The sequence below is a fragment of the Perna viridis genome, chromosome 11, assembly GCF_037379345.1.
Source record: "Perna viridis isolate PV_CMFRI_1.1 ecotype Kerala chromosome 11, ASM3737934v1, whole genome shotgun sequence".
Classification (NCBI taxonomy): Eukaryota; Metazoa; Mollusca; class Bivalvia; order Mytilida; family Mytilidae; genus Perna; species Perna viridis.
Genome location: NC_142455.1, coordinates 32626001 through 32650527, shown reverse-complemented (window position 1 = coordinate 32650527; position 24527 = coordinate 32626001). Strand labels below are relative to the sequence as shown.

Here is a 24527-nt window from a genome sequence, read left to right as displayed (position 1 = left end):
TAGAAAACCAGGTTTGGTAGCGCAGTGATATGTAGTGATATGTAGAAAACCAGTTTTGGTAGCGGAGTGATGTGTAGTGATATGTAGTAAACCAGTTTTGGTAGCGGAGTCATATGTAATGATATGTAGTAAACCAGATTTGGTGGCGGAGTGATATGTAGTAAATCAGTTTTGGCAGCGCAGTGATATGTAGTAAACCAGTTTTGGTGGCGGAGTGATAAGTGGGAAATTAGTTTTGGCACCTGAGTGGTATTTAGTGATATATGTAGTAAATCAGTTTTGGAAGCGGCGTGATATGACGTAAACCAGTTTTTGTAGCGGAATGATATGTAGTGATATGTAGTAAATCAATTTTGGCAGCGTAAATCAGTTTTAGTTGAGGTGTGACATATAGTAAACCAGGATACTTTTATAGGTATGCGGAGGTGGTAGGTGCTCATTAACTTTGAGGAGCATACAAATTCACTGTGTTATCTTGTCTAGTATCTTTTCTACGGAGGGATTAAACGGAAATCATGAGATTGCATAGGTTTCGAAAAATACCATCGAGACATCAAAATATAAGTATAATTTGAAAGAGTAATCAAGGGAACCAAGGTTATAGCGGTAATCAAAAGAATGTAACCCAGGGACAAAGACCAGACGTGGAAAACAGACATACACAACAAAGAACATAAAGTAACTAAAATCATACAAAGTAACAAAAGTAAATGAGCAACTCGGACTACACTAAAAACTGGGAGCATGGACCAGGTGCACCGGTAGGGTAAGCGTCCTCTGCTTTTTTAGAAACACCCGCTGGATTGGATCGAGGCATCAAATTCCAAGTTCTTGTCAAAACGTGAAACGATCTTCATTGAAGACACATTAACATATAAATATTGCTGATTTCGGCTTGCTGTTCACGTATTTCAAGGAGTAACTTCTCATCAGCAGTAGTATAACTAAATACTTAGGACGTTCAAAATTCAAAAGTAAATTGTAGACAAGAACCATATATCGAAATAGGAAGCCGAAGTTCCACCAGGCTATATCATAGAGCTACATTATTGTAATCCATGTTTAATATAAGAAATGCAGCCTTTAGTGTTTTGGGGGTTCGAATTTTTGCTACGGTTTTATATATTACCATATTGTTCGTGGTCAGGAAAGTGTAACTACTAGGTTGGAAAATGCCGGCCAGGAGACTATGTTCATCAGCAGCGGCATCGGCCAACTAGTTTCTAAATTCAAAAATATGTACCAGTCATGTAAACGTTGCAAATTTTGATATGCTGTGCACGTATTTTGAGGAGTGACAGATTAAAATGCAATTACATAAAAACAGCGCACGGAACCTGAAAATCCTACAATCTAAATTCAAACAAAAGAAACCGAGAGCGACATCAGATGTTCTGGTAGGGTAAGCATATCTTGCTCTGCCAGCGATACCAGTCACATTGCAAGTGAGTACAATTAGGTTTAACATCAATTCCGAAGTATTGTCAACACGGAAAAACATGGAATCTAACATCTTGTCTTTTATTTGAGATAGAAACGTTTTGTTAAAATATATACGGTTTTACAAAATGATCTAGAGACCAATTCATCAATCTTTCTGATTGTACACAACAAAATTGTATGTCGGAAACTTTAAACAGGCGAATGATCGGTAACAATAAAAAACATCGATATTGTTTCTCTCTGGTGATATTACAGCTGTTATATCTTTATATAAATGTAAACACCAAGCCTTAATACTTTCATTAAATTTAACTAAGTAAGTATTATATTATATATTTTTTTCAATTCAATTCTGTTTCAACGAACGACTTAAGTATAGGTTTACTACGTATTATGTGATCATACAGTCAGTGCATGACACGCACTGTTTTATAGCATGTAAGTGTCAGTCTTTGTAAGAATCAGGCACTGAGAGGAACATGGTATAAAAACCATATACATTTTGAAGCTTTAATTTGACTATTTGCACCATCAGAATTAAGGAAAAAAGACACGATTTCCATATCATTTTGGTAAATAGAGTTATAATTTCACATATAATAAATGATCATTTCAGGGGCAGATAACTCTGTCAAAAACATCATTTTTTCTGACATTATATTGAAACATTTCGTACAAATCTAGTGATGCAGAGATCAAATAATGGTCTTTTCAATAGGGGATTCAGCCTAGAGTAAAATTATATTGTCAGGTCAGATCAGTGGATTTTTGACTTGCATTTTTCTGATTTTCCTAATTTGGCTGATACTTACAAAGACTTATACTTAGTTTCATCTTCAGTACATGTATACAATAAGATTAAATACTTTGTAACTGTTACACGAGTAAAAAAGACGATAGAAAACTTCCTTGTTGATTTTTATTAACTGTCTCCTTTAAAAATTACTAGGAACTGAAACATTTCTACCAATTAAGTAGATCACTACTTTGAATTGCTGACATTATATAGAAACGCAAGTATTGTTTTGTAATTAAAAATTTGAAAATCGTTGCATCTTAGTGCAGGAGAACAAAATCTTGGGCAGATTTTTAACTATTAATGTTGTGTAAATAGCAATTTTCATTATATTGAATTTAAAAAATACAACTATAATTTTCAATTTAGGATGAGCATGGCATGCAGTGTAGGACAAAATACTATCCGGGTGAAATTTATCCTGTGGATATTTTTTCACATTATTTTTTCCTTGGGATATTATTTGTCTATGAAAAAAATCCACATCTATCAAATCATTGCCACTGCTTTTATATATAAAATTTTAAGATAATATAAGTTTGTTATAAAACAGCTATATGTATTCCTTATTGTAATCAGTATATTATTTCATACTATTAAATATTATCCAGGACATGGTTTACATGTAGTGGACTTCATTCATACACCTAATAAAAAATCAAAGACTGAAGTCTTCAAAGTCGCTAATCGTCAAATATTCTCTGTCACTGATTTCGTCTTACTTTCAACATCCGAATTGGCACGAAGGCGATATACTCTAAAATCGGGTGACTTCCGCTAAAACCGTGGTTATTTTGATATAATTGGATACTCTTTCGTAACCATGATGATCTGATGTTTTCAATCACCCGGGTATAAGATTAAACAATTAGGAAACTGAGTCAAATTACACCAATTCAATGCTAACCGATCGCTTTATCTTTTAATGTAAATTTTCCGTTCTCATACAAGCGAAAAAAACAAAAAACAAAAAACACGCGTAGACATGTGTATGAAAGAGGTACATTTATATCTCGAATGAATCTAGAACTATGAAGCTATGGTGATAAACACGGCGAAGATCTGCGGCATTATGCAGCGTATGACTATATATTTATGCAAATCATGTGCGAATATTAAGTACTGAAACTAAGAGTGCAAGATGTCGCTAACAATGTAGCGACATAAAAACATGTCTCAGAACTTAACGGAAGTAACACACAACACATAATATGCTAAAATATAGCAGTCTTTATGAGTACTATTGATTAGCTCCTGTATTATTGTCATCAAATGAAAGAAAATTATGCTAGGTGTCAATTTGGTTGGAATTAGGCAGTATTTAAAACAGACATGGATAACTTGTTTCAACAACAATAAGTTAGTGTCATGTTTTGTTAATGAAAATTATCCATGATTAAACGTTATTGATTCATGATATCATGACAATTTTTTACTTTTTTATGTAGTTATATTTTTTCTAGGATAATATTTAACCATAGAATAATATCCTGGATACAAAATAATTTGTAAACAGCCCATAAAATAATATCATGAATACTAATTTACAAAAAAAAAAAAACTAATTGATATCTAAAAAATCCTGTACAAAATGTCACAAATAAAAAAAAATATCCGAATCATAAACACCTACAGTTTGTAACTGTGAACATAAAAAAAATCATGCACCACCTTTTACATAGTTTTACATAGATATGCTTTCTGTTCAAAATAGAGTGCAATAGCTTAGACTTGACCATGTGTTCAATATTTTCAAGGCAATGCTTTTAGTTATATGTTAGAAGGTTTTCATCTTAATCATATTAATTCAAGAAGCACAACTCATATAAACATTCGTGTTCCAAGCACAAATATTTACGATAAAAATAGCCTTTTTTTATATAATGCCACTATAGAATGGTAAAAACTGCCAATTTCAATTATTGAAATGTACATTTATATATATAATATGTGACTTTTGACAGAATAATCAATGGAACCAAAGTTATAGCGGTAATCAAAAGAATGTAATCCAAGGACAAAGACCATACGTGGAAAACAGACATACACAACAAAGAACATAAAGTAACTAAAATCATACATACAAAGTAACAAAAGTAAATGAGCAACTCGGACTCCACTAAAAACTGGGAGCATGGACCAGGTGTACCGGTAGGGTAAGCGTCCTCTGCTTTTCTAGAAACAACCACCGAGTTGCTCATAAAAAGTCAAGTCCGGGGTAGACAAACGAGAAAAGGAGAGGGAATAAAGAGAGGGATTCTATTCGAATTAAACTTATATAGCAACTCATGTACTTTTATAGAGTTACTTAAAAAGATATACATGTATATATTTTTATATTTGATAATATGTATTGCAAATAGACAGTTTTAAATAGCTGATTCCTGTTTTATATTGTAATTATGACTGATGTTGCCTAAATAAATTTGATTGATTGATTGATAGTAATAGTAACCCAAAAGGAAACCCTTTTTTCTTACCGATTTAGGGAGGGGGCGTACGCCTGGCACACCAGTCCTTGGATCCGCGCCTGGGATACTTTTGGATGTTATTAACATCCCTCAAATTTTAACTAAATAAAAGCGCTTACGGTCGATAACATATTTAAGCACAGGAACGGTATGATAAGTTAATAATAGGTTGACTCGGATTTGGTTGTGGAGAAAGCTGATTTTTTTTGGGGTATCAATCGGTTCATATTCAGATGGACACAACTCCCGTGCGCAATAAATACGACAGATTTGGCAGCATGCTATATTGTTTGTACTCAACGCTTTTTCCACCTTTAATTTGAATAAATACAAAGTACCTTTTGATCATTACTCTACTTTGGTAAGATCTATTTACGAACACGATAATTGACACACGTTAAAAAAAACGCACCCTGATCACTTCCTCTTGAAATTCCATACATTTACATTGACAAGCCTGGTAGGAATTCCAATCGACAGGAAAAAAAAACAAAAAAAAAACATAGGTGTATTTATAAATTAAACCAGGAGCTTGATTACACACAACTAAAAAAAAATAGTACGGGAACTAATTGGTTAATTTTGAAAATACCAAACGGCTGAATCAGGTATCATTTTGAAAGTGTTTAAAAGGCACCTTGATTAAGGTGTATCGTAGAAGTTTTCAGTGGTGCATTTTTCAAAATTTCGAGGTCAAAGGCCAACATCAGAGGCTCATTAAAAATTACAAAATTTGTGCATTTTTGTCGCTTTCTTCACAATCGCATGTAGATATTTTTTTGGCAGGTCATGTTCGCTGAAGCTTATTATGTATGAAATAAAACCCACGTGAATTAATTTAAAATCAAAAAGAAACCTTTTCTCTGTAAGGGGATGGTTCAAAACACATTTTCTTTGTAAACTCTTGTGGCAAAAGAGACTAAAATAATGTGTTTGTCGGTCATTTTTTGGCATGGCACTCACTGCCAAATTGATCATTCTATGCTCTATGCAGCTAAGATTGATAATAGAGTGATATTTAGAAAATAAGTTACCTATTTCCATTGATTATAATTTGTCTTTAAATCTTTGTTAGGTATATTGACCTCTTAGAGAAATATTGCACTCGAATGAGACTCTTGGTAAAAAAATATTTAATTTATGAAATTACTTTCCAGTGTAAAATGAAACATATGGTATCACAAACCGTTTTATGCCACTAAAAGTATATTGTCTACCTGCAATATTATGATATACAACTGAAAGAAAAAGACATAACGAGCTGAAATGGAAATAACATGCGCTTAAGGAGGTAGACTTAGGGTAAGGCACATAACTCATGAAATCAGTGATATGTTTGTATTATGTTCAATTTCACCAAAGCCTCTCAATTTTCCGTTTGAAGTAGAATGAAATTATTCCAAGTTAATTAGACGCTTACATAAGATTGATGTAAAATGCTGAATACAAACATTCCTATGAGTTTTAAAGTTATGTCCTTTACCCTAGGTCTACCTCCTTAAATCATTACTAAGAAAAAAAAAATTTTTGTTAGAAACTTAGTAATCGACAGTTAGTGACATAAACGATTAATTTTGTAAATTAAGAATAATCATAGCGAAGGCAAGGGAACGACTTTCAACTCTAAACCGTCGTACATTTACAATTAAAAGGACTATTTTAACTTTTTAATTTCAAAGTGTTCGTGTTAAATATATATATATAATATAATATAATAATATATATATAAGTCTAAAGGATTGTACAACGATACCGATAAAGATGTTAATACACTATAACAAAATATATAATGAGCAAAATTTTCAGTCAACAAATGACCTTCTTCAGTGCCTTAAATAAACTGAGTATGTATGAAAGTAAATGGTCTGTGAGCACAACTCACTACCTAATCAGGTGAATACTTTTGACGCATAAAATTTTATCGACAGTTAACAAAGATCTTGAACATTGTGTTATAGACACACGTTGTGTATCAGTGGCCGTTCATGTCAAAATAGGGATATTTCTATCGGCTTACTTTTAACAAGTACTGGCTTACTTGTTAAAAGTATCGGCATACTTTTCAAAAGTAAGCCGATACAAAAACTTTATGCATAGTGAAAAAAGTATCGGCATACTTTTCAAAAGTATCGGCTTACTTTTCAAAAGTAACGGCTTACATTTTGTTTTAGATATTAACTAATCCAATGTTCCGTTACATCTGAGCATTTTCTCACCTAAACCACGCGATAGCTTGAACGCCAGGGATCTGCCTTAAGGCTAAAAACCACTAATTCCACTTCTCATAGGCTTCTATGCTAATTTCATAATATTCAATGGCTTCTCTGGACTTTACCTTAACTTTAACCTGCAGAGGACTATATATCAGCATGATTCTACATATGTCAGCTCACAATCCTCAGAATGGCATGTGGGGTTAGCAGACTTGCAGTGCAGTACTGGTCACCGGAAGTGAAGGGTCTATAAATAGCATGGGAAATCCCAGTGTTTTCACAAGATAGGGGTATATTTAAAAATCATTATGGAGATTAGGCTTCACATCACAAGAAACAAAATGCACCTATAACATGTACAGAAATGTTTTTCCTTTCAGAAACTGTTTAAATTTTTTAAATAAGATGAGAACTTTTTTCACAGCACTATGAGGAAGAGGGGTAATTTCTGCGTAGGACTATTTTTGCGTACGTTCCAAATGCTCATTGGTTGAATTGGTGGTCTGTAACCAAAAGAGTCACTTTTTGTCTTAGAAAAAATAAATAACTATACAGGTATCTTCCTACACACATACTGAATGCATTTGCAAAGTTTCAGTGAAATGTGACAAGCACTTTTTTAAATATTTGATTTTTAAATATAGGATAACCAAGTTGTGCGAGCAAAAAAGTGACAATATTCTACCATACTTAAATGCATTAAATATTTGCAAAGAACTTTTTCTGACTTTTCAAATAAAGAATATCAATCACAACTTGTTTTTTAACAATATTAATGAAGAAATAATTTTAAAAGTAATCATTTTCTGAGAAATTGGTCTATTTTTAAAAATTTATTTCTGACATGCCTCCCCTTTTTCTTGATCACATGTCAAAAATCCTAAATCTTTAAATTTTCACAAAAGGTGATATATTTGGCTTTAAATTTGTAAATACAGTGTTTTCACATTAAAACATGACCAGTAAAGGGCACCTAAAGCAAAAAAAGTACTCAATAATGGATTTTCCATGTTGCCATAGGGGAATGCTTATATGGCCTTAACCGCAGTAATGAAAGCGAGTTTTTCCTCATTTCTAACCTAATTTTTGCTCAAATCTACACAAAACTTGATTTCAAGTGCTTATCACCACCATATTTAGGTAAATATAGCCCTCAAAGTTTAATATTTGATATTTTTACTAAATTTTGTACACTTTTTACAAGATAGGACATAAAAATCAGCCAAAAAGACCAATTTTCCATAATTTGGACCTATAACTTAAAAAAATGCATATTTTGAAGGATTTTTGTAGTGTATTCCTCTCATGGCAAAGTTAACAAGATCTTCAAGTAGTTTAAAGCTATTTCAAGAAACTTTTCATTTTGCCATGGCTTCAGCTTAAGGCTAAAAACCACTAATTCCACATCTCATAGGCTTCTATGCTAATTTCATAATATTTAATGGCTTCTCTAGACTTTACCTTAACTTTAACCTGCAGAGGACTATATATCAGCATGATTCTACATATGTCAGCTCACAATCCTCAGAATGGCATGTGGGGTTAGCAGACTTGCAGTGCAGTACTGGTCACCGGAAGTGAAGGGTCTATAAGTAGCATGGGAAATCCCAGTGTTTTCACAAGATAGGGGTATATTTAAAAATCATTATGGAGATTAGGCTTCACATCACAAGAAGCAAAATGCACCTATAAAATGTACAGAAATGTTTTTCCTTTCAGAAACTGTTTAAATTTTTTAAATAAGATGAGAACTTTTTTCACAGCACTATGAGGAAGAGGGGTAATTTCTGCGTAGGACTATTTTTGCGTACGTTCCAAATGCTCATTGGTTGAATTGGTGGTCTGTAACCTAAAAACTATGTCTGTCCCATCAGGAGGTCATTAATGATGCTTAGTGAAGACTTTAAAATTAGTAGCGTTTCCTTTTATTAAATAAACAATCTCTCTATATATTGTACATAAAATCGCTTGCCCACTTTGGGCATGTGACAGTTAAAAATTCAGCTATAAATAATTGAAAAAATCAAATTAAAGAAGCAATAGCAAACAATAAACAATTAATTGTATAATTATGAATCAGTCAAGTAAGGCTGACATGCAATAATTAACTCATTTTATTAGTAGCAATAAGGGCTATAATAATTGGTGCCTACATGTATGATGTATTGCATTAATTCAATTAACCATAATGGTATAAAATGTTGTCTCCTTTATTTAATCTATTATCCTGTTTATATCCTTATCCAAAAGTCTTAACATAGTCACCGCAAATTTCTTCTTTCTCTGAAAACCAACACAAATGATCTATGTGAGGCTTTCGTTCAAATTCAAGTAGCAGAGATGACGACGATAGGAGTTTAAAGACCTGTATATACCCCAGTGACTCTGTATGGTCGACCCTTTATCCCGCTTTAATATTGTAATTTATAGTTTAAATATATTATATAATTTAGAAGATTGAAATTGATAACCTAACAAAATAAAGAAAGAAAAAAATATGTATACTAATGAAACTATAACGAACTAAATGATAATACAAAATATACAAAAATCATCAAAAAGTTAAAGAAAAATAAATGTTTAACGTACGAGGAAAAGCAAGACCAGGTGCAGTAAACCAAGTGAGAAATTTGGAAATAAAAAAAAAATACGCCAAAGGTTGATAGGGGGTCGTTTTGGGAAAGAAAAAAATAAACTGTAGATGCGCGTTATTGATATGGAAAGAAAAAAAATAAAACCAAAGTATATGACCAGGGGGTTTGTGGAACGAAAATTTAAAAGTCCATAGGTAATGGACTGCTTGTAATTTTAAAGTTTGCTTAATATGTGTATGCAGTTTTAATGACAGAATGTGTGTGTTTTAAATGGTGTTCAAAGCTGTGATGTGCAATGCAGTTTTGAGCTTGAGTAATATGTCAAAAGTGTATACAGAATGTCTTGTATCGGTCATCTTTAACGTGTCGGGCAACAGATATAGTGTCAAGTAGCAGAGATATAGATGGGAGAATACGATTATTGAACTTGATGAAGAAATCTTTCCCTTTCCGATCTAGGTCCAACGTCCGCCATGAGGTTTGTTTAAACTTAACTCTCGCATAGAAGACAGCCCGCGTTTAATTATGGGTTCACACCTTTGATACGATCGATTTGATTGGCTACACATCTCTGTAAACTCTGTCAAAAGTATCGGCATACTTTTGAAAAGTAAGCCGATACTTTAGAAAAGTATGCCGTTTCTTTTTTCACTATGCATAAAATTTTTGTATCGGCTTACTTTTGAAAAGTATGCCGATACTTTTGATAAGTATGCCGATACTTTTGACAAGTAAGCCGATACTTTTGAAAAGTAAGCAGGTACTTGTTGAAAGTAAGCCGATAGAAATATGTAAGCCGATAGAAATATCCCTATTTTGACATGAACGGCCACTGATAGTTGTGTGTTGATCTTGAATATTGAACTAATACTAAAAATATTTACAAACACTGTTATAAGAAACTATACAAAATAGGAAGAACTTAATGTTTTTTTGTTAATTCCGTGTGGGTGTAAAACACGGAGTTCTTTTATCCAAAATCCCTCCCGCTTCACTCTTCGTAGATCGCTTCAGGTCGTGTTTTGTTCCACGATGAAGATTTTCATTTTGTTGAAATCATCGAGGCAGTGGTTTGGTAATCTGAAGTGTTGACTCACTGGGAGTAAAGGCTTTTTTTGTTAGGTCGCTCCTGTGTCCGTTCAAGCGCTTGTGAAAAGGCTGTTTAGATTCACCAACATATTGAAGGCCACAGATGGGACAGTGGAGCAAATATATCATATTAGTGCTCTTGCAGTGCACGTTACAAAATATTTTGTAGCGTTTTCCCGTGATTGTGCTGATGAATGATGACGAGTGGTGCATTTGGTTGCAACATTTACACCTTTTGTCACAACAGGAGCGACTCTCGCCTAGAGTCAAGTTGGGCTTAGATATTTCAGCCCTCATAAGCAGACTACGCAAATTGCCTGGCTGTCTGAAAGCAATCATAAGTGGTTCGGAAAAGACTGGATAATGTTGAGTTTCGACAGGGACACAGTACTCACGAATGGTATTGTGGCTGTTTTTAAGGCAAGGGTGGTATGTTAGAACACAAGGGGTTCTTTTATATTTTTTCTTTGTCTTGTACTGTAACAGGCTACTTCTTGGGATATTGTGAATTTTTTGGAACCCTTCTATGATGGTCTTGTATCTATATCCCCTTCTTCTTAAATTGTTCTTCAGTTGACCTAGACGTTTTTTTAAAGATTCGTCATTTGTAAAAAATGCGTCTTAGTCTAAATAGAATACTCTTAGTCAGATGAGATGGATGACAGCTCTTAGGCATAAGATATTGATGTGTGTCAGTTGGTTTTGAGTATAGGTCCGTGGAGAGCTCTCCCCTCGATAAGGTGCTGGAGGTATCAAAGAATGAGAGTAGCAGATGTTTTGTGAGTGAACTTAATTGAAAGATATTGATTGTTGGCACGAGCGATAAAATTATTTAGTTCTTCTTCGTCATGTGTCCACTTCATATCCACGTCGTCAATATACCTATACCAGGACAGACGTTTTTCAATAGAGGATTCAAGTAGTTCTTTTTCAAATTTTCCCCTGAAAATGTTGGTATAAGACGGAGCCATTTTGGTACCCATAGCTGTGCCATTTATTTGTAAGTAATGGCCTCCATTAAAAGTAAAATTGTTCTTTTTTAAAACCATTGTGAGCAAAGTGACTAGGCAGTCAGTAGGGGGAACTTTGACCTCTCGAGAGTCCCATACTTCTATACAAGCCTCGATACCATCAGAGTGATGAATGTTGGTATAGAGAGATGTGACCATAGTGACCAGAGTGGTGTTTGATGGAAGGGGATTCAGAGCATGCATCGTCTGTAAGTAATCAGTCGTATCTTTTATAAATGATGGAAGTTTCTCAACATGCGGGCGTAGATGAAAGTCTACGAATTCAGAAATTTTCTCTGTTGGATAGCTGTTAGCAGAGACTATATGTCTACCTGGATTGTTCACTGTGTGAATTTTGGGGAGTAGGTAGAATCGACCAGGTTTAGGATTTTCAGGTTTGAGATATTCAAGAGTTTTAATATCAATGTGGTTATTTTCGTACATTTTGTTTAACTCAGTATTTATTTCGTCCTCAAAGGGTTGAGTGGGGTCTGTTGTTAATTTGATATAAAAACGGTCTTTAAATTGACGCTTGGCCTCATTAATGTAGGCGGATTTGTCCATGATCACTACAGCGCTGCCTTTGTCTGCAGGTTTTGTTATGATATTGTCATTGGTCCTTAGACCTTGAAGTGCAGCACGTTCCCCTATTGTTAAATTATCGTGACTCTCTATGTTGACCCTTACATTTCTTATTAAGTCAGATTTTACATTATCAATAAATGATTCCAAAGTTAAATTTTTGCTCTTTTCAGGGACCCACTCACTTTTCTTTATAAATCGATAGTTGTTTTCATCTTCTGAATCACTCTCATTTTGACCCTCACTCTCTTTTGAGCCAAAGTAATCTTTGATTCTCAAACTTCTGGCGAAGTTGTCAAGTTCCTCGGTCAGGATGGTTTCATTTACAGGACCTGGAACTGGGCAGAAATTGAGACCCTTAGCTAATAATGATGTTTCATCTTCAGTTAGGTTGTGTATGGCCCAATGCAGGTCCGGGTGTTAAAAGAATAGGCATGCAGCAGCGCTAAGCTTGTCGTAAAAGGCGACTAAATAGTGCCCAGAAACCTAGCCGGGAGCTAGGCGCTCTGCCCACAGAGCAACTGGGATGTGTGCCCCAGGTGGTGGAATGGGGTACCCATGGCATGTTACATGCTTGGGTTGTCAGGCTGTAATACGGAAAACCTGACCGCAAACCATAGTGGTGCATCGTGTTGGGAAAGATGTCACGTTCCTCGCACGTTAAAGAACCTTGCTGTGGTATTCGATAGAAGTAGGAATCTTTGCGCTCCGCCACATGAGGCTAAATTGCCCGATCTTACCCATCCCCCTTTTTCTAGTGGCAATCAAAACTTGTCGACCCTGTTATCCTTGTGTCCCATCCTTTTTTTCATTTCATCATCATTTCATGTTCATTTTCTCATCCTTTTCATGTTCATCGTCTGAATGTAGCTGAAATATTGCTGCTCGGACGTTAAACCCCAACAAACAAACACACAAACAATTAGATTGTGCGATGAAAGATTAATGACAGTGTTGGATGGTTGACTGTCAGGTTTGTTTCTTCGTTTAAAATGTCTGTTGCGTCTTTTGCCTTGTTTTTCACATGGTGAGACTGTTATTGGTGACATGCATCACGTTGGAATTTACGTCTCTGTTTTTCATGAAGGGCCTGATTTTGAGTTTTTGTAATGTCATCAAGACGCTTAATAATAAAGTAATGATCAGAGACTGAATTCTTTCTCCGATGAGTCTATCAATTGATTAAATTCTGTAATTAGTTTCTTAAGATGTTCTTCGCAATGTTTCTTCAGTAGGATCAGTAGGCGTTTTGAACAATTAAAAAGTGTCTGAGACGAGAAAGGGTGCCAGAAGCCCTGCCTGGTGTTTGAGGCAAGAGATTGATGTACATGTGAAGACCCTTAGGAATGGCATCTTGTTGGATATATTGAGTAAAATTTGATAAATGGTGACTAGTTCTCAATTGCTTCTGTTTAATTATTATTAGTCTCTTAAAATATTCGTCACAGTTCATAACGGATAAAGATGGAAAATGTTAAATCTACTGGGATTGCGTAAAAACACAATACAGGCAGTAAAAAATTATATAAGGTCTAAAGGAATCTGCCAACCAGCAAAGTTGCTATATATATATATATATATATATATAAGGGTCTGAAAAATTCCCAACGATGTTAGAACTGTCAAATTTGCCAAGCAAATTTTTGGTCGTTCCCTCTGCGGGACTCGAACTCGTACCGCTGTGACATCTATAGCAACACCGCCTGCACAAAGTCCAGTGCCCTAGACCACTCGGCCAGCTAGGCTGTATAAAAATATAGCTTTCGTTGGCCGGGTCATTTCTCCTCGTAGGATTAATCTAGGGCTGTAACTTAGTACACGATGTATGGTAGTACGGGACAGTTCATTTAGATGTTATTATGTAGGATAGAGGATCAAATTAATGATGCATGTCACATATGCTTTTCTATACGTTTACATATCTTCCCTGTATCAATATGATCCGATGGAGCAGTGTAGTGAATAGAGTCGTCTCATTCTGAGACGTTTGTATATCCGATGGAGCAGTGTAGTGAATAGAGTCGTCACATTCTGAGTTGTATGATATTGATTTGTTGTGACATGCATCATTAATTTGATTGTTTTTGTGTGATAAAATTGTCTAAATTTTGTTTCGACTCAGTACATTTCATGTCAACATCATCGATGAATCGAAACCAAGAGAGGGGTTTCCATAAAGATGTTGAAATTATTTGATTTTCTAACTTACCCATGAAGATGTTAGCATACGAAGGATCCATTATCGTTCCCATAGCTGTACCATTTATTTGGAGGTAGTGTTCGTCGTTGAAAGTGAAGTTGTTACACTTAAAAAATTTACTACTGTCATCGTGTGGGATATTAGTATAGAGTGAAGTGACATCAGGGAGACCAGAAGTGTTTCGGGAGGTAAAGGATTCATTGTCCGTGGTGTCTTATAAATATGACGGGAGCTTTTGAACGAGGGATCGGAGATGGTAATGAACAAATTCAGAATTTTTTTCGGTTGGGTGACAATTAGCAGAAACTATGGGCCTTCCAGCGATATCTTTTTTGTGAATTTTAGGCCGAAGGTAAAAACGTCCGGGTCTTGGATCCTCTGGTTTTAAGTATTCTAACTGTTCTTCAGTAATGCTGCCGTCCTTGAACATTTTGTTCAATTCTGAAGTGATTGTTTCTCTAAAAGATTTTGTAGGATCGCTGGGTAGCTTTTTATAAAATCTTTCATCCGAAAGTTGATGCATTGCTTCTGAGATGTAGTTATTTTTATCCATAACTACTATGGCACTGCCTTTGTCTGCTGGTTTTCTAACTATATCATCACGGTTTTTCAACTGTATTGCTTTTTTCTTATCGGGCGTGATGTTGAAGAAAGGAGGAATGTAGTTGATGGATAAGTGTTTGACATCTGATTTATTTTGTCAATGACATTTTCTAGCGTGCAACATTTATTCGATTTAGGAGCCCATGGATTTTTCTTTTTGAATTTACGAATGTATAGTGAACTTTCTTCATGGTTGGAATCAGAACTCTCAGGGTCCATATTCTGGTCTTCATGTTTGTTAGCAAAATGTTTTTTGAGCCTGAGGGATCTAGCAAATTTGTCTAGGTCATCTTCAAGTTGAATTTCATCTACATTGTTAGGAGTAGGGTAGAAATTCAAACCTTTAGATAAAATCCTAGTTTTAGTGTCCGATAGAGCAGAAGATAAAGGTACAATTACCCACAGTGTACGTGATTCAGCTTCTGAATCTGTTTTGATCTTGAACTCTGTGAGTTTTATGCTCTTAAAGTTTTATACGTTTTATGCTCATACGGTTTTATGAGTTTTATGCTGAAGAAGGATATCAGTTATCCGAAATATTCAATGTAAATTTTACCATCTTCTGGTGATGTTAAACATATCTATATATATATATTACGACGTTTATTTAATTTATTGTTGTTTCGCGGGCAATTTGTATTTTCCTAGCCCTTTCACAATTTGGTAACCTGAACAGGGTTTTTTGCTACAAGATTAGTTATCACTTCAAAATTCAAAAGATCGTCTCTCATAGTTTGCGTCTCCTCTTTCCTTTACACCAGATGTGACGTTTTATGGGCAATGCGACGCCTGTTTCATAAAAAAGCGCAAACATTCAATCCAAAAGCTGTAACCGCGTTTCAGAACAAACATATTAGATGATGAACCATCAGTAATTATCTCAAACTGATCATATAAATAATTTAATGATTTCAGTAAATGTATAACCTGCATGTTCCTTTTATTGGCAGGGGATGGCATCGTGTAGCGATAGAGTTCATTTCACGAAAAACTTCGTAGGCTCGTTTCAACAGGTTGGTTAAAGCGTTAATTTTCTCAGAAATATTTAAAAAAATAGTTTTGACTTTTTTTTCTGATAATATAAAGAATCGAAAAATAAATGTTTGAATTAATTAATTTTTTTTCCAGCGATTACTATTGCAACAAAACTATGAACGAAAGATATGTATCATACTTAGAATGCTGGATTCTGATTGGTTGGGACGAAGTGTATTTTAGACGTATTTGAAAGATATCGGTTATCTTTAAAGCTGCCGTGGTATATGCATAAAATATGTCTTTTCCCCCTTAGCCGTGACACGTATATACCTTTTTGTACTTTCGTGGAATCGCTAAAAGTAACTTAAATTGACATTGGGTATTATTGAACAAAATTACCATGACAATGAGGGGTATTTGCAAACAAAAAAACAGTCTCGATTATCAAATTTCCATCGAAACGATGTGTAGTATATTGACAATACTTGACAATATATGAAAAATAAAAGTGAACTGACTTTACATAAAACTAATATACGAATGCGGCTAAGATCTGCATGACAATGGGTGGCTGCGCTGAGCATCGGTTCGAGCTGAATTCGTATATGAACAATTTTTGTCAAATCAGTGCACTGTTATTGTCATTATACTGTAACAACATTTTAAAAGAAAAATGTCATTTTAAGCTCACCTGGCCATAGGCCAGATGAGCTATTGCCATCACTTGGCGTCCGTCGTCGTCGTCGTCCGTCGTCGTCGTTAACAATTATACAAAACTCATCTCCTCTGAAACTACTTGACTAATTAAAACAAAACTTGGTATGCATGTTCCTTGGGGTATACTGCATAATACTGATGTGCGGATATTTGATTCGTGAAAAAACATGGCCGCCGTTACTAAAAATAGAACATAGGGTCAGACTGTAGTTTTTCACATATATCTCCTAAACCGTTAGGTTTAGCATTCTAACAAGGGTAAAACTGTTCAGCATGATGATATCTCTCTGGTCAAATTTTGGTTTTAATCTGTTAAGCCATGTTGGAGTTATTGCCCTTTTTCAACGATTTTTGCTTTTTTTGATGTTATTTCTTTCATAAATCTTCTCCTCTGACACTACTTGACCAATTGAAACCAAACTTGGTATGAATGTTCCTTGGGGTATCTTGTATAGAACTGATGTGGGGATTTTTGATTCGTCGAAAAACATGGCCGCCGTTACTAAAAATGGAACATAGGGGTCAGACAGTAGTTTTCAGAGATATCTCCAAAACCATTAGGTGTATCCAAATTCTTTCAATAGCTGAAATGATCCATATTATTAGGACTACAAAGGTCTTCAGACTCCTTGTAAGAGTTATTGCCCTTGAAAGGGGAAAAATGAAAAATTTTCAAATAGTTTTCATTCAAGATCTTGACAACTATGATAGATTAAAAGAAACTTTCAATTGTTGAAAAGATCTTGTGATAGTCCTACCGAAGACTTCTTGAGTCAAACTTGTTGGACAACTTCTTGTTTAATTTATTGCCTTTGAAAGGCAAAATTCAACAAGATGAGCGATTCAGGCTCCTGGGAGCCTCTTGTTAACAAGAAAAAAACGACTTGTTTTATTCGAAGACGACGACATGCTGGCAATCTAAAACAATGTAACGTTTGTGACGGTTTATATACATGAAGGCCCACATTTCAGGGACAAACAATGAAATGTAGCTTGTTTTTACGTTATAATTTGGAATGCATAAGAGTGATTTCTGCTTTTAAGTTTTATTTTATTTTTTAACAAATAGATACCTGATGATAACAGAGATCTAGATCCTCATGAATCATGGTATGATTAGCATAAGAGCTTCTTAAAATGTAACAAACCATTTGTAAAGGCACGGTGTAATGTAATTAACGCTTATAGTTTTATAAAGATGACACTAAACAAAGCATGATAGCACAGCGGTAACAAACAAACAAAAAATAAAAATTAATAAATTAATAAATCAATTAAAAAAAACCAACTCTTTTGTTGCTCCTATTTTGGGCCTTCCTTCGCCTTTAAAGGGGGGAAATTTAAAAAAAAATTACTAGACGCTGAAATGCAAACGATAAAAAGAGATAATTTTATTGATAAAATCAAACATCAAGAGTTGGAAATGTAAAACGTCAACATTAAAAAAAAAGAAAGACAACTCGCAAAATATAAAAATTTGTATTTTAAAGGATACCTTACATACAATTTTAACCGTAAATATTGACCGTTAACTCTCTAAAAATATATTTTATATATAGCCATGACAGTAATAGCGAACGAAATCCTCATAACGGTATTTAGTGCGAAAAAAAAAGATTAGAAAAAGATAGATTAGAATCACTGAAAGCGTGATTTCAGTCGAGATTTCTCATACTTTGTAAGAAGTAATTCCAAATCATCTTCCAAATATACAGAAGAAGATGTTTAAAAAATGCTGGAATTTTTAATCGACAACATATTTGTTCAGTGTAGTGGACGCGTTTTTCAACAAACGGTCGGCATTCAAATGGGAACAAATTGTGCTCCTCTACTTGCTGACTTATTCCTTCACTCTTATGAGGCTGACTTTATAGCTGATCTGATCCGAAAGAAAGAATATCGTTTAGCTAGATCATTTAATCTCAGTTTCCGCTATATTGATACGTATTATCTTCAAACAATCCTAATTTTGGGGATTTGATACATCGCATCTACTCCAAAGAACATGAGATGAAGGACACTACAGATACTGTGAAGTCAGCCTCAAATCTTGAACTACACGTAGAAATCGATGGTAAAGGAAAACTATTGACCAAACTTTACGACAAACGTGATGACTATTCATTCAGAATTGTCAACTTTCCCTTCATCTGTGGCAACATCCGTTCAGCACCTGCGTATGGAGGGTTCATATCACAACTCATACGTTATGCCAAAGCTTGCCGAGACTACGCAGACTTTTTGTGTCGCGCTAGAATTCTATCAAACAGACTTCTGGAGCAGGGTTATGTTGCTACAAGCTCGAAATCATCACTACAAAAGTTTTATGGTCGTCATCATGAACTCGTGGATCGTTACGGTGTATCCATCTGCGCCATGAAAACTGATTTGGTCAACATGTCATAATTTTTCTTTTATATTTCCTCTAACCCGGACTTGACTTTTTATAAGCAACTCAGCGGGTGTTTCTAGAACAGCAGAGGACGCTTACCCTACCGGTGCACCTGGTCCATGCTCCAAGATTTTAGTGGAGTTAACAATTGCTCATTTTCTTTTATTACTTTGTATGTATGATTTTAGTTACTTTATATTATTTGGTGTGTATGTCTGTTTTCCATGCCTGGTCTTTATCCCTGGATTACATTCTTTTGGTTACCGCTATAACCTTGCTTCCCTTGATTACTCTTTCATTCTGGCAGAAAGTCACGTCTTTCGAAGCTGTCTATACACAGTTCGGTATTTTTCGTATTGTACTCTCTAAAAAGCGTTTATTATATAGTCGTCAATAATGATTTTAATTTAGAAACTATTTTTCGTGTCCTACATTTCATAAAAGCAGGCCTTTAGCCAGAAAGTCGGAAGAACGATAACTAAGTTATTCCGGTCTCGCTTATTAGCGACAAGAGGATTCACGACGCGTCAAGAAGTGACACAAATCTTTTAAAAAGGTGTTTAGAAAAAGCGATCGACAAGAGGAGAAACTAGCAACAAGAAAATTAAAAAAAATATTTATATATTCGTCCTTTTACAGGTTACACCTGTCACATATCAGTTGTATTCTTTTTGGTATGTTTTAGGAGCCGAAAGTATAACAAATACAAAGAAACATATGTAAAGATAAAAGAGAAACCATTTTTTAAAGACTGTAAGAAACCACCTAGAATTCTGTATGCAGTATTTCTTGTCTTATTCGGCTTAGGCATGAATATAATATCAAGGGTAACTTTACATATCATGATCTGGAATGTTAACCCGCCATTATTTAATGGAACAGATGACCAAAGTTCAATGCAAGGAGTTTTCCAATATAGAGGCGAGAATTGCCATGATGATAATTGTTTGCGCAAAGTCGACGAAGGATGGGTATGGGGTTTATACCTTATAATTGTCACCCCATATATATTTTGTCTTTTCTCGTCATTACGACGAAGACGTCATTCGCAAGATAACCAATGGGTGCATGAATTTAAGGATAATAAAAAAACAATAGCTTTTGTAAGTACTCAAGTTTCAACCGATTCTATCTTTACTAATGATTAAAATATAATAATGACAAAAAATAAAATAAAAATTGAATAGCAATGCATGTCATCAGAAGTTGCAAATTGATGCTTGATTGTGTATACTGTAGTTCTGCATCTGCTTTATTTATCTTCTTTGAATGCTATTCGAAATAACAATATGTAATGAGACAAAACAGTTGAATGAGGAATTTCTTGTTTTTTTTTTATTTTCACCCTATACTAATATTGGGTAGATTTTCAAGTGAATTTTAAATTAATATTTGTAGGTTAGTGTCATTGAGGCATTAGATACCGTTGGTTTAAGTTTGATGGTATATGTAGTAATGACGTCATTTGATCCTGCATCAGCCGCGGTTGTGTACCTATATATAGCGCTAATGATGCCACTTTTTGATGTCTTCAGGAACGTTTATACACTCTTCAGTGATAAAAAGACGGTAAACAATTCTTTAAAAGTAGCTGCTAAGATAATGAGTGTTGTATTTCCTGCTTTTCCTGCACTGATCTTTAAAGTCACAGGATTTGTATTCTTGCTACTGTATGTTAAGGAACAATCTATTCCTATTATAGTTATTGCATGTTTGCTATCAGGATGCCGATACTATGAAAATTTTGTTCCGAAATTCAAATTTATTAGTGATATGAAGAAGGACGGACTTACAAATCGAAACTTATTTGATTTTGTATCAAGTATAGTTAAAATACTGACATCATTCATTTCCTTGACTATCATTTTTGCGATTAAGGAATCTGGATCAATAAGCGCACTCTTTGGAGCAAACACGTCTTCCACAGGATCCGAATTGTATATTGACAGTTTTATCATTGGAAACGACCCAACTTGTGGAGATTTTATTCCTTATGTTATTGCCCTTGTCAACATATTGTCAACTCTTCTCTTCTATAAAACATTTAAAGCAGCATGTGATATTAGGATTGAGACGTTAGGGTTTGGTATTCCATTGACAACAGTTTTACCTATACTTAACGTTCTTGTTATAATTCCAGTGTTAGAGCTAAAATCTAAACCACGTTCTCTTTCTTTTGGTCAATGTGACGCCACTTTTGTTAATTGGACCATTGAACGAATGACAGATATAGCACCCGTTTGGTGGAAACTCGCGTTGTCGTTGTTCTTTGCTGTAGTAGGACATATATTCCATTGTTTCCATACAATCAAACCAATCAGGACAAAGCGAGTAAAAACAAGAAGGTAAAAATCCTCATTAGGCTTAAACATTGTGTAGATTTTCTATTCAAAACAGGCGATTTATTCTTAAATATTATCTAGTATTTTGAAGGAAACAGGTGTCAATGAACCCGCAACAAAAATCTAGATTCAACTAAACTTTAAACTGTTACTGTTTTATCGATATAACCAAACGTACAGTAACTGCATCGAGTAAATTCTTTAAAAAAACCATATTGTTTCATTGTTGAATTGACAACAAATAGTAAAAATCAATTTTTGATATTACTAGTCATACACTTGAACCATATTTGATCGTGTTTCATGTAAAACCTTTAGAGCTAGCATTGTGTATTTATAATAAATTGCCATATTGCAGTTCCGTTTTCCCTTCAGGTTATTTATTCTACCATTCTATTGTGGAATATTCACGGATTTAGCCATGTTACTCAACAGACGAAAGGAGAATGACAAAGAATGTGAAGAAAATACAAGAACTGGAGCAGTATGCAGTTTTTTATTCGAAACATTTTGACAAGTTTAAATACCACCCATACGTTTTAAATTTGCAAAAATTAAGTTTTGTTATGTATGCATATATGCTTGTTTTGTAAATGAGTTTTAATACATTCTATATGCATAAGTCAGAAGCGAATTAAGAAATTGATAAAAAAAGGAAATTAACTTATTGAATTTTGTACACAATTTACAAAATATTCCTACCTTAGAGGTTTCGGTTTCTGCTCATGGAAACCTCCCCTGCAGGGATCCATTGATCCGCCACTGAATTAGTACTAAACTTTAATTACATATTACAATTCATCTACAATTGAAACAAAAAAATGAAATGAAATGCAATAGTGCCTGTTTTCTTTATTTTTTTATTTGCAGGACACAAAAGAGACGTCAGATATTGAACGACCAAAAATATACGCTTGCGCAACCATGTGGCATGAGACGCCATCCGAAATGAAACAATTGCTTACATCTATTTTCAGGTGATCACATTATTCATCAGTAGCACTTGCTCACCTTATACAAAATGTCTGTTCCTCTTCGTTTTCATCTTCATCTTTTAATTTAACTGTGGACATTTTATCTAATTATTCAACTCATCTGTTTATATCATCTCACTATGTTTCCCTCATTAACTCCCTTTATAAATTCATCATATGACATTTCCCAAGTTGTTCCTATCATTAACTTATTACTGAGTATCGATCCGTATTTTACTTACATCCAGAATGGACAAACATCAGCATATAAACAATACAGATGTACCAAAAGAGCTCAAAGAAGATGCTCAAGCTGAAGCTGGTGACCACTGTCGGGAAAATTTCAACATATCTTCTGGGACTATTAATTTAGACCATTCAGTTGATGAAGATACGTACAACTCAAAAATAAATGAGTCAAATGTAGAATACACTTATGACTTTGAAGGTATTAATTTAATGTTTTCTAAAATGTTGAATTATTATTTCGTATATTATAAACCGGTTGAAGGGAAAAGTGTTAAGTATAATATTTGTGAAATTCGGGGAATAACAGATGCCTACAAATCCTTTGTCAAAACGTTTTTGGTTTAAGGTAGTAGACATGTGGAAAGGGAGGTAATTCAAATTGAAAGGTTTCCAATCACAAGAACGCTTGAATGAATCCTGATATTCAAGCTGCAAAGTGATACTGTATGTAAAAAGGAAATACATTCAAGTTAGGGTTTAACTTCTAGAACAAGAATGTCAGCCTCCAGCAACTTATCCTGGTTCCCGGGACTACTTTCCAGGTATTAGCTACTAGCAATACACTCGTTCTCAGGAGTCCCGATACTGGGTTATTTTCAATGTTCAAAATGGACCGAAAGTAAATGGATGGGAAGCCGCTTCAACAAATGTTCTAAAATCTTGAGACATACATGTGTCAGAAAATAACTCATTGAATTTGCACACTTTTGCTCTCAAGTGTTAAATTTGATTTGATTGATAATTTGAATATTTTCAGCTACATATGATAAATGTGCACGGCCTTGAATCTCACACCCCTTACGACCTGGTGGAGAACAAGCCTTTTTAAGTTACTAAAAGCGGGAATATTTCTTGCATTTTATTAGAAAAAAAATTTAAATTTTGATATCGCAAGCTAAAGTCATAACACAGAACATTACCCGTCAAGATACTTTTTAGTCATGCTACGTTGTAATATTTTATTTCAATAAAGCAGATATCACTTGCATGTCCCTGAAACTATGTTAAAAGCCTAAATGCTCCTGTGCACCGTATTTTACAAATATAACTACATGTGTATGTATGCTAATTGCTTCTTCATACAGTATTCTACACATGTAAGCATGTTCCCTTCTATAATAAAATAACATTTAAAGATTTTCACAACTCCTCATGGGGGAATGGGGGGGGGGTAACTTTACAAGTAAGAGGGTGCGGGTGTGCGGCCCAGAAAAATTTTACCAACCCCATTCTTATATTCTGACAATGAAAAACTGACACCCATTCATTTACATGTAATGCATTTATGTAACCCACTAATATATATGCATCATTGTATTGATTTTCAAAGCACACTTATCAAAAATAGCCATTGCCATTCAGCAGATTTATCACTTTAATTTGATATTGATTTCATTTTAATAAATGCAATATTCTTCACAAACATTCAATGACAAGTAATAATTTATGAACCTTTAAAAAAAGTGTTTTTTGTTTTGCTTATGTGTCTAGGAAGACATAATTTTGAAATGGAAATATTTATATTCCTCTTATCTTTAATAAATAAAAAATACATGTTGCAATTCTCTAATATTTCATATTTAATTTGGGGCATCACTAATCTAAATTCATCACTTTGCTTATAGTTTTGTGATTCATAAAATATCAATTTGGTCCATGCTTCCTGTTTTTAGTGGAGTCCGAGTTGCTCATTTGCTTTTGTTACTTTGTATGTATGATTTTAGTTACTTTATGTTCTTTGTTGTGTATGTCTGTTTTCCATGTCTGGTCTTTGCCCCTGGATTACATTCTTTTGATTACCGCTATAACATTGGTTCCCTTGATTACTCTTTTTATGAAAATTGAATTATGGATTTTGTTCATAAAAGAAGAAA

At 34.2% G+C, this 24527-nt stretch overlaps 1 protein-coding gene across 1 annotated transcript in view; it reads left to right on the top strand.

Moving 5' to 3' along the window:
• Positions 1–2323: 2323 nt before the first annotated feature.
• Positions 2324–24527, top strand: part of LOC148603768 (chitin synthase chs-2-like) — a 37803-nt gene continuing 15599 nt past the window's right edge. Inside the window, 8 exon segments of the mRNA XM_088551465.1 lie at positions 2324–2456; positions 15952–16014; positions 17766–17806; positions 19774–20191; positions 20487–21433; positions 21806–21914; positions 22301–22407; positions 22653–22852. Coding sequence (XP_088407591.1) covers positions 15955–16014; positions 17766–17806; positions 19774–20191; positions 20487–21433; positions 21806–21914; positions 22301–22407; positions 22653–22852 — 1882 coding nt within the window. The 5' untranslated portion in view covers positions 2324–2456; positions 15952–15954.